This window comes from Nannospalax galili, unplaced genomic scaffold, assembly GCF_000622305.1.
Source record: "Nannospalax galili isolate Female #2095 unplaced genomic scaffold, S.galili_v1.0 scaffold18, whole genome shotgun sequence".
Lineage (NCBI taxonomy): Eukaryota > Metazoa > Chordata > Mammalia > Rodentia > Spalacidae > Nannospalax > Nannospalax galili.
The window spans coordinates 10,899,015-10,914,125 of record NW_008346548.1 but is presented as its reverse complement, the minus strand read 5'-3'; the positions used below and the strand labels follow the sequence as shown (position 1 = coordinate 10,914,125).

The 15,111-nt window shown below is 46.9% G+C and overlaps 1 protein-coding gene across 3 annotated transcripts in view; it reads left to right on the top strand.

The window, feature by feature from the left end:
• Window positions 1-15,111, top strand: part of Mylk (myosin light chain kinase) — a 302,239-nt gene that overhangs the window by 248,440 nt on the left and 38,688 nt on the right. For all 3 annotated transcript variants that reach the window (XM_017800557.2, XM_029568164.1, XM_029568165.1), the window contains 2 exons: window positions 1,858-2,011; window positions 9,360-9,662. In XM_017800557.2, the coding sequence (XP_017656046.1) occupies window positions 1,858-2,011; window positions 9,360-9,662 (457 nt within the window). The remainder of the gene's footprint in view (window positions 1-1,857; window positions 2,012-9,359; window positions 9,663-15,111) is intronic.

The window sequence follows — 15,111 nt, the reverse complement described above, 5'->3', positions numbered from 1 at the left end:
TCTGAGCCCTCTCACCGGTTTCCACACCATGCAAATTGTCTTGGGCTCAAAGATGAGCCACTAGTACCTGGGAGGAAAGCACAGCTGGTCTCAAGTGAGATGGAGAAGAAAATATGGCCTGTAGGTGTCTCAAAGCCCTTTGCCCCATGCTGAGAGATTATCCGCCCTGCCCCCTTCTTGTCTGTCCTAGATTGACCAATAAGGTAGAATCTCATCCCTTTTCAGAGCTACCTAGTCAAGCTCCAACTCTGTACAAAACTTTTTGCAATAATGGAACCATTTTGGACCTGTACTATTCAATATGGTAGTCATTGGCCCTGTATGGCTGTTGGGTATGTGAAATATGGCTCACACAATTTGAAGAACTACAATTTTTCAGTAATAAAGTTTGAACTTTGGATTTAGACCTCACACATGCTAGGCAAATGCTCTACCACTGAGCTACATCCCTGGTCTTCTTCTTCCTTTTTGTGTTAAGACAGAGTCTCACTGTTTACCAGGCTAGCTTTGAATTTGTGATTCTTCTGCCTCAACCTCCTGAACAGCTAAGATTACAAGCCTGTGCCACTATGTCTGTTTACATTTTTAAAATATTTTATTTATTATTTTATGTATATGAGTGTATTGCCTGCATATATGTAAGTGCACCCATATATGTAAGTGCAATGCTCTCGGAGGTGAAATCCCCTGGAACTGGAATTATGGATGGTTGTTAGCTGCCACATGAGCACTGGGAACTGAACTTGGGTCCTCTGCAAGAGTAGCCAGTGCTCTTAAACATTGGGCCATCTCTCCAGCCCCACATTTTTTATTTTAATTAGTTAAAAATCCTTGTAACAGTTTTGTTGAGGTACAATTTATATGCAATTTATATTGATTTTAGTCAATTCACAATATTTTATAAGTATCAGCAGTACCTAATTCCTCACCCTAGGAACCATTAACAGTCATTTGTCCCTTTTTCCCATCTCTGACACTGCTAACCTGCATTCTATCCTATGGATTTGCCTATTCTGGGCATTTCAGATAGATGTAATCATGTAATCTATCATATTTCCTTTTGTGTCTGAATGGGGTTTTTCCACTTAGCATATATTCAGGGCTCATTCGTGCTGCAGCATGAATAAGCATTCTCTTGTGCGTGTGTGTGTGTGTGTGTGTGTGTGTGTGTGTGTGTTCCAGAGGACAACCTCAGGTGTCACCCACCTCCTTTGAGACAAAGTGTCTCATTGGCCTATCTAACCAATTAGGTTAAACTGGCTGGCCAACAAGCCCCAGGCATCCTCCTGTCTTCTACCTCCCCAACAGTGGGATTACAGCGTGTACCACCACATCTGGCTTTTTACATGGGAGCTAAGGATTAAGCTCAAGTCCTAACACTTGCAAGACAAGAACTTTATCCTCTGAGCTATCTCACCGGTCCCCCACCATTCCCTTTTATGGATGAATGATATTCCATTATCTAGATATAATATATTGTGTTTATATGTTCATCAGTTGATGGTGGATATTTTGGGTTGTTTTGACTTGTGGCTCACAACCACTGCACAGAAGGAATTAGAATCTTTGGATGTGGGTTTTGCAAATAACCACTCAGGTGTGTTCTTCTATCAGCCCATCCCAGAAATCCCAGTGTGGTGATGGAAGTCTGGGACACTCCTAAACCATTTGCTGGGAATAGTAAGAGCTAAGCTAGTTCATCTGCCCTGCCCTGCTCAGCCCCTTCCTTGCCTGTCACAGATCTAGACATCCTTGGATGAGGTTGGTCCTAGAGGTGAAAAAGCAAGGGATTTAGAGGGAAGCTCATGGGAACAGACAGTAGGGGAAGCCCTTCCTTCACTCGACCTCTGTCTGCAGATCCAGGCTAGTGAGCACATCAAAGTGGAGAACAGCGAGAGTGGAAGCAAACTCACCATCCTAGCTGCGCGACAAGAGCACTGTGGCTGCTACACACTGCTGGTGGAGAACAAGTTGGGCAACAGGCAGGCCCAAGTCAACCTCACTGTTGTAGGTGAGTCTGGAAACCAAAAGCAGGGAGATTGAGGGATGAGGGAGGCAAGATGCATGAACCCCTGGACCTCAGCACCTTCAGCTCTTTCCTTTCTGCCCTTAGTGTCCCAGCTCCTCTGCCTTCCCTGTCCCTCGCTCCCACATCCTTTCTGTCCTACAACCTGGTACAGGACTCCAGAACCCACCCCTTTCCCTTCCTTTTCTGAGTCCCCTCCTGGCTCCTCTGCCTTTCTGGCCACTAGAGACCTTGGGTCTTTCTACTCCAAGCCTTCCCACTGGGATCTTTAGCTTCCTCTGCCTCATGCCCACCACTGTCCCACTCCCCCTGCAATCCCCACCTGAGATCAGTGCCACCTCCAACCTTACTGCTCCTGTGTCTAATTTAGGAGCACTGTATCAAGAAGATCACATCACCTGCACACTCCAAGCTATACTCTGGTGCCCCTGGGCCCTGCTGAGACATCAGTGCCACTCAGAAATCTTTGTCCTGGTCTGGGGGATCAGTTCTGTCTCTCAAGACACACTGCCCCAACCCAACACACATACACAGGCCTTGGCCTCTAGTTTCTCTGAAAACTATGAGACAGGAGGAATTACTTTGCTCACCTTGGCGGCTCCCACACTTCCAGGTGTCTGTCTGCCGTGCCATTACTGACCCCAGGCTCTGGAATGACTCATCTTTGCCTTTGCAAATGCTTCCTTCTGTGCTCTGGATCACAGACTACTGGAGCACCACCATCTTCACTTCTCTCTCAGCCTTTCATTCTGCCTGTTCTGCCATCTCAGCAAAGCGCACAGGCATGTATGCCCTGCAGGGTTCTTTTCTGTGGTGTTCTGCTTTCTGTCCCTCCACCCCTGGGTAAACCCTGTGACAGTGTGGTCTCTGCTCCTTCACCCCTGGCACTCTACATTTCCCTGCCCCTTGAATCCATGCCCCATTATTCTGCACAGGCTGCTTTTCTGAGGTCACTGTGTCTCCTAATCCACCTCCTCTCCCTTTTCCTTATCCCCAACTCCCCATTAATGAGTTGAGGTCCATCTCCAGACTGACCTCATTTGCTTCTTTCTCCTCTTTCCTAGTCACTATTCTTATGCCGTAGTAGGCCTCTTGAAACAACAAAATCACTTTCTAAGTGGTCTGCCATCATGGGTGATTCTCAGTGCCCTCCCTGTGTAGTCATGGTCACTGTGTGGCAAGTGCACTGAGAGTAGAGGGACAAACAGACAAAGGAGTAGTCAGATGGAGAGTAGATGGTATCTTGTGCTGGGTGGGCCCTTCTACATGGCATGCATGAAGGCCTTTGACACACATAAAACCTGAGTGGGTTTTCCATTCGACCTTGGCTCTCAAGCTTTTAGGGGTTCCTTGGTAAAAACTAGAAAAGCCCCTTTAGATTGAGTGTAGAAACTTCACCTCCAATTTCACACCAGGGCTCATGGCCTGGCCTTGGGAGCAGAGCTTTGCCTTGCCTCTTACTGGGCTTGTTAGGTAGTACATTAAAAACTCTCATCTATGTGCTGGTCCTCAGCTGACTCCCTACTTGCTACTTGCTAAACTGTGTGTGTGTGTGTGTGTGTGTGTGTGTGCGTGTGTGTGTTGAGCCCACAGAGCAAAAGAATCTGTTAGACTAGGACTTGTAACCCACAGTGGTTAGAACTCTTCCCCAGAAATCTATCTGTGGAACTTTCTAGAGATGAAGTTGAAAGTTGGAGGTGACTTTGAAGATCTCATAGCTCCATCACTCTATGGTCCCTGACTTTGATTCCAGTTTTTCCTCCTCCATCTTTATCTCATATACTAACCTTAAGACTAAGATGGACAGGTATGCTTCTGTCCTCACAGAATGGAAACAGGATCAGCGTAAACCAAGTAATAGCGCCTGGGGCCAGGTGGGAATTAGTGCTCAAGCTCTCAAACACCTGCCCTCCAAGATGCACTCATGGGCCTGTGAGTGGGTACAAAATGTCCCCAAGGCAAAGAAGCCTCTGGCTGGGAAATTAATCTTGAGAATGGCATGCAAGCCTTTGGGAGAAGGGTCCACATGTAGGGAGCTGTTGAGCTTGCTTCTCCATCCCACATTTTTCTCACCTTGAGCGTTAGGAAGCCCTGCAACATCTCCCTCCAAGCACTAGGCAGAGGGGAAGAGGGAGTTCAGAGTTTCAGTGCATGCCCCTGTCATGGGCTCCATTTCTTTCTGCCTATCTTTTGTCCTTTCCCTCTCCCTGCCTGTGTCTTCATCCAATGCCCATCATTCTGGCCCATTTCCTTCTTCCCTTTGTCTTCCTCTGACCCCTTCCTTTGCTTCCTTAGGCCAGGAGTTTGGGATCTGAGATGGCAGGTATACTAAGTGTCAGGGAATGAGTTTCTTGCCTAAAGAGGAACCCAATCCACCCTCTTTTTCCTTCTGGTGACTTTAGGTATTGGTCTTTGTAACTTCTCAAAGAGTGAGGAACCTCTGAAGGACTGGTACTGGTGACCCAGCTTGCTGTGTGCTTAGACCTGTACTTGAAAGTATTGACCAGCCCTATGCCCTGGTGCTACCAGCAGGCATCAATTCTGCTCTTCCTTGATGCTTCCCCCTCATCTGCCCCATGTGTGGCTAACATTGGGCAACAACCTTGAGCTACTTTTCTGGAACGAGTGCCCCCTGCCCCCACCCCTGGCCGCCCTTGTGTGGTGCCACACTCCCCTCCCCCAGCCCCACTGCACAAGTTGCAGTTCTGGCCTTTTATGGTTGAGTTTCTTATTCTCCACGGCCAGTGCTGACATGGCCATCGGTGTGGCTGCCCGCCAGCTGGCAGGAGCAGCATGTTAAATGCCGTCCTGGGAGGGGAATGGAATGGAGTGCAGGCTGTCTGCCTCCCCCCACCCCAGAGCTAAGAATAGAATCACTCAATAAAATGAGGACTTATATTGATGGCCACAGCGACGTCACATTCATTCAGAGCTCGTGAATTTAGACTTAGGTCAAAGTAAACTAGGATTAAGCTGATTTACCTGTGTGTCTTCAGGGACATCTGCATATTGTCTGATCAGGGTTTATTAAATAGATGTAAAATGTAAATGAGGTAAAGCAGACAGTTTTCAAGCAGTTGAAAAAGCATCCATTTAACTGGCCGACTAAATAAGGCCAGTTTAATGTAGCTTCTACTTGTTAGCAGCAAAATTCTCTGATGGCATATTCTTTGTTTTCATATAACCTATGATTCATATTTTAAATCAATAAAAACTAGTTCCTCCCTCATTAGTTTAAGTGAGATATGCTTAGCTATTTTTGAGGCTAATTATTACTATATTTTAAGAAGCAGGGCAGGAATTAGTGATGCTGTCCCAGCCTATGCCTGCACCTCTGGTCTGTGGCCTAAGGGAGGAGGGAAGAGGAGCAGTCGATTCAGATGGATTCCTTCATGTCACTCACCCAAAACAAGAAAAATAGGCCTCCACCCAACTGTAATGGAGAACGACAAAGTTGAGAGAACCCCAAACACTCAACAATCTGCAGATACATCTAAGTTTGGAACTTGTGTGATTTGTAAGGGCTGGAGATTGCCCTTAGAGATACTTGGCTCATGAGTGTAAGCAAGGTATCTCTTGATCCTGCCTGATAGACTAGAAAGCACCAAGCCCTGGCATGGTGCACAGAGTTATGGGGAATCTCCCTGCGGCTCTGCCACTGACCAGTGAGTATTCTGGTCTGCTTTCTGTTGCTATGATAAAACACCCTGCCCAAAAGCAACTTAAGGGAGAAAAGGGTTTATTCAGCTTACAGTTCCAAGTTACAGCCCATCATTTCAGGGCAGTCAAGGCAGGAACTTGAGCAGCTAATCATGTCATACCCACAGTCAGGAGCAAAGCAAGAATAACCACATGCTTGCTTGCTTGCTGTCAGTTAGCTTCTTCCTACTCTCTTATACTGTTTAGGGACTCCTGCCTAGGGATTGGTGCCACCCACAGTGGGGTGAGTCTCCCTACATCAATTAACAATTAAGACAGTCCCCCACAGACAAGCCTATAGGCCAACCTGAACTAGATAATTCCTCATTATGACTTTCTTCCCAGGTGATTCTAGGTTGTGTAACGTTGACAGTTTTAACTAACCAGCACAGGCAGATGTGATGGCGCATGCCTTTAATTCTAGCACTTGGGAGGCAAAGACAGAGGCCAGTCTGGTCTATATAGTGAGCTCCAGGCCAACTGGACTACAGGGAGACCCTGTCTCAAAACAACAACAAAAGCCTAACCAGCACTGAGGAATCTGTCTCAGGAGTACCTTTTGTGAATGTTCTGGGGTCCAGCCAACAGATGCTGAATTCAGTATCCATGGATGGACATTTAGGCAGGCTTAGAGGAGCACAGATGGACTTCATGTGGGCAGACACAAAGAGGGCAAGGGACAGCTGGGCTAATAGAAAGCCTCACAGATAAGGTCCTCCGTTTTCCCAGTAATAGGAACCATTTACTGAGCATAAAATCCTGCAGCTGGTGCCAGAGGAACCCTTCTCTTGAAGCATTTCCCGTTCTATCAGTTATGCCTCTAGGGAGCTCTGGGAGAATTCTGAGGAAGCGTGGGTCCAGCCCCAGACACCAAGCCAACCTCTTTTGCCAAGTGCTGCCCAGGCTAAGTGTGTTGTTGTTAGTATGGAGGCTATTGGGAGAGCCCTATTTCTCATCATTGGCTAGCTCAGCTCATGGGGGTTCTGTGGTTGGAAAGAATGGAGAGCATCAGGCACAACCCATGGGTCTGAGGACAGGCAGGAGGAGGGGTTCCAGTCTCCTGGGACTTTTGAACGCCTTTACTAAGCACTCCTGTACTGACGTTTCACTTGGAATGGAAGCCTCCCTCCCCACATTTTGCATCTTTTCTTGTGCTGCATGAGGTGAAATATATCATATGTAAATTAGAGCTGTCTCTATCAGGGGAGGGACTCATAACAACTCTTCAGCAATGTTCATCTCTGTGAGTTGTCTTTTGCTAACCAAAGCATAGAGAAGGGACTCACCAATGTACAGGGTCTACACTTCTATAAACCTTCATGACTAACCATGCCTGTCACAAGCCTGCCAGGAGGTCTGGGGTGAGAACAGTGAGCCTCTGTAGGTTCTTTAACTTCCTTAGCTGGTCTTTAGAGGACTTGAACCACTTGCCTCTAAGAGGATTTAGAGTAATAAACATCTTTGCCAACACTAGAAATGTTTCTAAAAAGGCCAATATATCTTTCAGAACAAACAGTTTTTCTAAGAGAACATATTAAACAACCAGTGAAAGTGTTTCCATCATAGGAGGCCTCCAGTGTGGATATGATGCTGGGAAGTGGCTCTAACATGGTCCCAGAACCATTCCTAGAGCAAGAACCAGGCTTTTGTTTCTGGGGATGGGTAAATTCCAGCTATCGAGTGTTGAGCTAGAATGTCAAAGAAGGGGACGTGGCTGGGGATGTAGCTCAGTCGGTAGAGTGCCTATCTAGCATGCAGGACTGTATGAGTTGTATCCCTAGTACCACATAAATCAGCTATGCTGGCAATGCCTATAATATCAGCACTCTGAAGATAGAGTCAGAGGGATCAGAAGTTCAAGATCATCTTTGACTAGATAGTGAATTTGAGGCCAAGCTGAGATTCTTGAAACCCTGTCTTTAAAAAAATAAAAAATAAAAATAAAAACCAGGCATGGTGGTACACTCCTTTAATCCTAGCTCTCTTGGGAGGGACAGAGGCAGGCAGATCTCTGTGTGTTCAAGGCCAATCTCATCTACATATCAAGCTCCAGGCCAGCTGGGGTTACAAGGAGACCCTGTCTCAAAAGGACCAAAAGAAAAAAACTTTAAAAAGAGGGAACTGAGGGAGGGGTGAAAAGGGATATATATGCACATATGAATATGTAGTTTTGCATTTGCATACATATACCCTCATGTATATGTATACGTACCCAGGCACATACAGGTGTTTCTTCACAGGGTCACAGGGTCATTTGTCAGAAACCCTTTGGCCTTCCTGTCTGCCTGGAGGTGGGTGGGAAGGAAAAGTCAAGTACTTTTACCTGTCTGTGTTTGTTTACTTGAATCTTGCAGAAACCCTGAGAAGTACATGTTAACACCATTTTCAAATGAGAAATACCAACAAAACTGGTCTCAAATTCACTAGGATTCACACACATATCAATCCATATAGCATGGTTTTAATTGCTAGTTTGTAAGACTTGACCTAAGCTGAGCAGCATTGCTGGTCTAAGCCCAGGTCATCTGAGTGGGCAGGCAGCCAGCTGAAAGAACCACTTCAAAACTGTGTCCTCAGCCCACTTTCTATCCCTTAATCAAGGACAGGGAAGATTTAGGATTGTGGTTTGCCTTTGAAATTCTTTATCTCATTGCATACCAATCCTATGAAGATAAAAGAGGTTGGGTCAGGACTGGGAGTGTGGGCTAGGGCAGTAGCCTAGCCGTAAAGCACATGTTTGGCAAGTGTGGTGTGAGGCCCTTGCCTCAATCTCCGGCACACTCACAAAAAAGAACAACAAAGAGGAAGGTAGAATTTTTTAAGTACTATAAGGCTAGACATACACCCCCACAGGAATAATGGCAGCAATGACTAGTCAAGTCAGCCACTTTCTAAGACCTTCTCGAAACACACCTATGCTATTATCCACATTGCCCAAATGAGGAAACTGAGGCACAGAGCAGTTAACAGCTACTGAGTGGAGACACATCTGTGTTCAAAGCCAAATTTATCTGACTTAAGAGCTTATCCACTATACTATCCAACCCCCACAAAGGGACAGGCATTTCTCAAGTTCCAGAAAAAGTGGAAAGAGACTCCTGGTTGTGTCATAGGTCACTGGCTTAGGGCTAAAGGACACACACACACACACACACACACACACACACACACACATTGTACTTTCTCTCAAAACATATTTTCAATGGGAAATAGTCCACGCCTCCTAAGCAGCTTCCTAGATCTGTTTACTCTGAGAAAATATGTTTATGGCTTGGGCAAAGTACCGGAAATCATGACTTGTAGACCGGAAAACTAACCAAAGACAGAGTTTCTTTCAAGCAAAAAGGTATACATGGAACTTTCTGTACTGTTAGGTTTATGTATAGCTACCTTTGTGATGTATGAAAAAAGGATAAGAGCAAGAGACAGGGCCCTGGCCTTGAACAGAATTCTAGGCTGTTCCTCCTCTGGAAGAGTTAGTTCAAGAATGTCTCAGATTGGGACTGGTTAATGCTGGAGTGTGTATGAGAGAAAGAGAAAGTACTTGGATTTTATTCCAAGCAGGGGGGCTAAGGAGAGTTTTTCCTCTACAGTTCTGGATAATTTGGGTGACAATGTGCTTCTTCATCCCCAGATAAGCCAGACCCCCCAGCTGGCATACCTTGTGCTTCTGACATCCGGAGCTCCTCGCTGACCCTGTCCTGGTACGGTTCTTCATATGATGGAGGCAGTGCTGTACAGTCCTACAATGTTGAAATCTGGGACTCAGAGGACAAGACATGGAAGGAACTAGCCACATGCCGTAGCACCTCTTTTAACGTCCAGGACCTGCTGCCTGACCGCAAATATAAATTCCGTGTACGCGCAGTCAACGTCTATGGAACCAGCGAGCCAAGCCAGGAGTCTGAGCTCACAACTGTGGGAGAAAAACCAGAGGGTAGGCTGCCTTTACTTCTTCACTGGTTTGAAATAAATATGAATGTATTTAAAGAGACTTCACAGAGAGGGGTTCAGAGAGACTGTAATACAGAGAGGTATGGAGAGATGACAAAACATCAGGGGTGACTGGCAGGGCTTTTAGTGGTTTTGATTTCTAAGATTGTGTTACTGAGTCATATTTTAAAAGAAGTACATACGACATTTCAAAAAAATCCTTGAATCAATGGACTGAGGATTGTAGCTCAATGGTAGACTATTTGTGTAACACATAGAAGGCCCTGGATTCCATCACCAACATCACTAATGATTAAAAACATTGTGCCAGCAATTTTGGTACCCTGCCACCAGGGGGTGATAGTGTGTCAATCAGCACAGTCCAGGAAGACAGGCTGTCAGGTGGACCTCAGGTTCCTGTGCTCACCCCTCACCTCCTCCTTGCTTCTCCTGCACTCACAGCTGAGTATCTGCACAGCGCCAAGACTTAGACTATAGAGACAGATAAGACAGGGAAGTTGCAGGAGATCAGAATACACAGCCAATAATAAGACTGACTGTCTTACTAGAGTGACAGAAATAAAGATCAAAGCAGAAAGCACAGGGAATTTTTCCAGAAAGGCTGAAAGGCTTCCTAGAGGAGGTGACACTTAAGCAATGTCTTGGAAAAGGGACTAAGACACTGAGAGGAAGGGAAGTACATTCCACACAGAGGACACAGCCTGAGCAAGGGCAGGAAGTGATGGGAGTGGGTAGCACTCTGAGAAGCTTGAGCACAGCCAGGGCATATGTTGTGTGAGACAGAACAGAAGGAAGATGAAAAGGACAGTTTAGATAAAATTTGTGATGTTCACCAAAACTCTACAGGCAAGGGATTGAGAGATGAGTTTGGTCTTTTAGAAAGGATACTTGGGAAGTAGTAGTTTTGCTGCCTGAAGCATGGCTGTGGAGTGGTAGCCTCGTCACCCTGAGAGCTCAGTAGATTGCACACTCTCAGCCCAGGAACTCCTAGGCCTCCTGAAACTTCATTTTGACATGATTTGCTCCTGAGGAGTTTCACATATACATGAAGATTTGAGAAGCCTTAAGGTGAATGATGGGTTAGTGGGATAAGACTGGAGTCAGCTAGGTACCAGATGAGCCTCTGTGGTGAAGTCCAAGAGAGAGATGAGAAGGGCATGAACTAAAGCCCCAGGATACAGAGTGGACCATTCTTGATGATTTAGAGAACTAAAGAGAAAAAAACTAGAAGAGTCTAAGATGACCCCAGGTTCCTGGCTTGGGTAACTGAGCATACATTCAAGAACCAGTTAGAGGTTCGTTATGTTGAGTCATTGTGGTTAGCATGCCTTGAGCATCTGCTATATGCTAAGAGCATCCTCATCACTTTTCACACATCCTTTCATTCAGTCCTAGTATCCCAAGGAAGCAGGCAATGTTATTGACCTCCTTTACGGGGGAATAAGGCTAGAGGGATGAGGCTTCTTACCCAGGTCACAGAGCTTACGAATAACAAATGGAACCTTGAACTCAGAGCTGTGTAGCCCAAAGCCTGCCCTCCTTTGATCAGATGGAGGGAAGAGGTCAGTTGGGCAGCCTGCCCACTAGATTAAATAACTTGAAGGCCAGTAAACAGGGAATCTGGGAGGAGATAGGGGTTCTGGTTTCAGACTAGCTGAGCTGAGGTATCTGAGAGATACCAAAAGGGAAGGGTCATCAGGCCACTGAGTCACAACCTCAGGAAGAAGGGTTAAACTAGTATTGAAGATTTGGAAAGCCTCCCTGTTTAGTAGGCAACTAGATAAAATTGACGGGATCACTGTCCTAGTTTGTCTCTCCATTGCTGTGACAAAACACCGACCAATACCAACATGAGGAGGAAAGGGTTTATTTAGCTTACATATCCTGGGTCACAATTTATCAGGGAGCCCAGGAACTTAGTTACCCAACCTGGAGGCAGGAGCTGGAACACAGGCCATGGAGGAATGCTGCTTACTGGCTTGCTCCTCTGGCCCCTGCTCAGCCTGCTTTCTTTTGCAACACAGGCTCACCTTCCCATCTTCCCAGGGGTGGCACCACTCACAGTGGGCTGGGCCCTCCCACATCACTCAGCAATCAAGAAGATGCCCCATGGACATGGCCACAGACCAGTCCAATGAAATTCCCCAATTGAGGCTCCCTCAACCCAGGTGTGTCAAGTTGACACTAAAGCTATCCAGCACAGTCATCCAGAGACTAGAAGAGAGATCAGTACCAACATCATAATGTTGTATTATGGGACCAGAAGAAAGGACTTCGAGAATGCTGAGGTCCATTGTGGACACGGAAGGGAGCAAATTGCAAGAAGGGCTCAGTGAACCGCATCAAGGACAAAAAAAAAAAGGTGGGAGGCTCAGTATCATTGTAATTAACCCATTGTTTGGTAGTGATCTTTGAGATCAGATCAAAGTCCTTAGAGTTTCCACAAGATGGAAAAATAGTTGCTCTAGAAAAAGAAATGGAAAAGAGGCCATAAGTGTAGTTTTATCCTGAGTTTTATCAAAGAGCAGGAAAAGGGTACTGTGAATTTAAGATAAAGGGTGGGGTTGGGGAAGGTAGAGAGATAGAAGGGACAGTGTTCTTGGAGAGAGATCTTAAGGGTCTCGAACAGACACCTTTTGTAGGACACTGAAGTATCAAAGGAGACAGGGAGAAAGTAAGTCCTATGTAATCAGGAACATTAAGTGTAGAGCTGTCTTTACAGTAACCTTCCTGAGTTTTCAAGAATTAAATACAAAACAGTCGTCATATTCAGTGAGAGATCCAGAAAGAAAGAGAGGTAGATGCAGTAGAAAACACAGCATCTTCACCCTATCATCTGGCCAGCTTCCTACTGGGCACCTTCACCCTGAGCCTCTGGGATATACACAGCAGGGCTCCTTGGGAGCCACATCTGGCATGGAGGAGGCTGGTCTGGGCCCTAGATTCTGGCAGCAGCTTTCACTCTGTTCCTATCCACCAGCTGCCCACAAATGTCTGATGGGGGAAACTGAGTAACATAACTACTGTCTGCTCTCCCCTCCCCCCACCCCTTCTACAGTTGGGACAGCTTGGGGAGTATGCAGGGCAGAGTGAGGTAGGGGTGTTTTTAGGTTATTATTTGGAAAGTGAAAGGCAAAGGAAAAACAAATTCATTGGCTAGACAGGAACTCATCCAGGCCCTGCTGTGGGAACCAGAAGCAACCAGAATCCTTGATCTAACAAGGGAGCCTAGAGAGGTGTGGCCCCCAGGAGGTCAGGGCAGCAGGTACCAGGACTGTGAGGAGTGCTATGCCCGTGGGCAGGTGGCCTTGCCCTTGAACTCCACTCCAGGCAGTCTTACATAGCCCCTGTTACAGACAAGCAGAAATGGTGAAATTGCCTGAAATCAGAGGAAGGGTCCAGGCCACCCAGGGCTTCCCGACAGGAAGCTGCTCCCATCCCAGGCCCAGCTGTATTATTCAAGGCAGCAGAGGAGGGGAAGAACAGTTCACATGCCTTAGGCCTGAGGGCAGAGTACAGGACTGTGGTAGGCGGGGAAAGGGAGCGCTCCCTGGCAGAAGTCCTCTGCGGACTCCTCAGATGCTGTGAGTTCTAAAGTGAGGTTAGCCACCTCTCTCTACTTAAAGGGGAAACAGCTTTCTGGGAAATGTAGTGGAGGTGGTGGTGCTGTGTGTGATTAGCAGAGAAACAGGAGAAATCGTAGTCATAGGAGGTAACTTCAGTGGGCAGCTACAAGGGTGATACCCAAAGTAGTGCCAATCAACCCTCACTCCATAAAGCCCAGCCATATCGACTCTGACTTGCCATCATCACCACCACCACTCTTGCCTTGACAACTTCCATTTTCTACTTCATCTTGATCCTCAGTTCCATCTGTTTTCAACCCAGCCCTCCATTCACTCACAGCATCCGGCACCCTCCTGTGCTTTAGGGGCTGCTCTGCACACTGGGATGCAGTAGAAGACAGGGCTTCCCCTCGGCTCCACATCTGGATCCTTGGCCTGAGAGTATCCTGCCCCGTCTCCCTAAGCCCAGGTGAACAAGGCCCCCACTCCAGCCAGATCTTAGATTCTATTCCCACCCTAATCCTGCTCTGACTCTTAAGTCCCCTCCATCCTTGCTCCTGCTCCTAATTTGTTCTAGGCCGTAGCATTATTAGCAAAACAGCTGTGACTGAGGCTTCTTGCCAGTCAGCTCCTTGCACCAAGGGCAGTTAGAACTGCACAGCCAGGCTACAGCTCTGCAGAGCTCCTTGAGTCTGCATTTAGAGCCAGGCTGCCCTCTAGTGCTCACTGGATACACAGATGTTCTCTCTACAGAAAGGGACAATGTTCTGTCTCCAGGACTGATGGGACATGCCATGTGAGAGTCCCAGAGCTCTGCTGGTCCTCTCCTAACACTACTCCATCCTAACACTACTCCAGGGTGATGAGACTCATCTGTTTGCAGAAGTATCTCAGAACCCTCTGCCAAATAGCTCTTCTACTTAGCTCTTGGATCTCATGGTTCTTTCTAAAAAGATTTTTAAAACTATTTAGCTGAAGTCCTTTCTTTTGTAATTTTATCCCCTTCTTTCATGGAAAGATGGAAACCTTTGTCATGGCTACTATGCTTTACGGTAGAAGAGCTCAGCTCACTGAACCATGGCTTCCCCCAACTCTTCTCCCACTCTCTACTTCTGGTCACCTTGCCCCTCAAGTAGAATGGAGGCAAGATGACAGGGCAGACAGACTCCCTGCAGTCTGGGGTGTTCATGAGAGTGCCCAGAGCTGCCTTGAACAACTGCAAAGAGCAGTTGAAGAGAGGGGATTAGTCCCCAACCACAGTAGGTGAGAAGCGGGAAGTGAGGTCAGGCATGGCACTCATGCAGGTGGCCAGGCCAGGAGGCCTGCTTTGTGGTGGTCTACCTGAAGACAGGGTAATGGGAAGAGGCCAGCTTCAGAACTGAGGCCCTCTCCAGGGCTGGCTGTGAAAAGCCCCTGTGCCAGGTTGGGGGAAAGGCCCTCATGGCTCACAACACTATGCCACTCCGTCACCAGCAGAGCACAAACCATTTTTTAGACACCAAGCAAAGAAGGCCTGCCTTGGCTTCCCCTCACCCTGCTGCTCAGAACACTCTGACCCCTTTCCACTCCAATAAGATATAGCAGGGGGTCAAGAAAATAAAGGATGCTCGGCAGATTAGGACCACTTTTTCAGACTGAGTACCACAGGTCAGGACCACGGGGCCTTTCTGGTAGGAAATACTGTTACTTTGTCTTTAAGACCTGAGCAGGTGACTGGCATCTACCAGGCAGTCACTGAACACTGGACTTGCATTTCCTTCCTTTAACACCCCATGTGACATCATCATTTAATTAATCTGAGCATCCCAGACCCTACTATTGTTGTCGTATATCCTGGTATAATTTCCATATGCCTCCAGCGTTCTC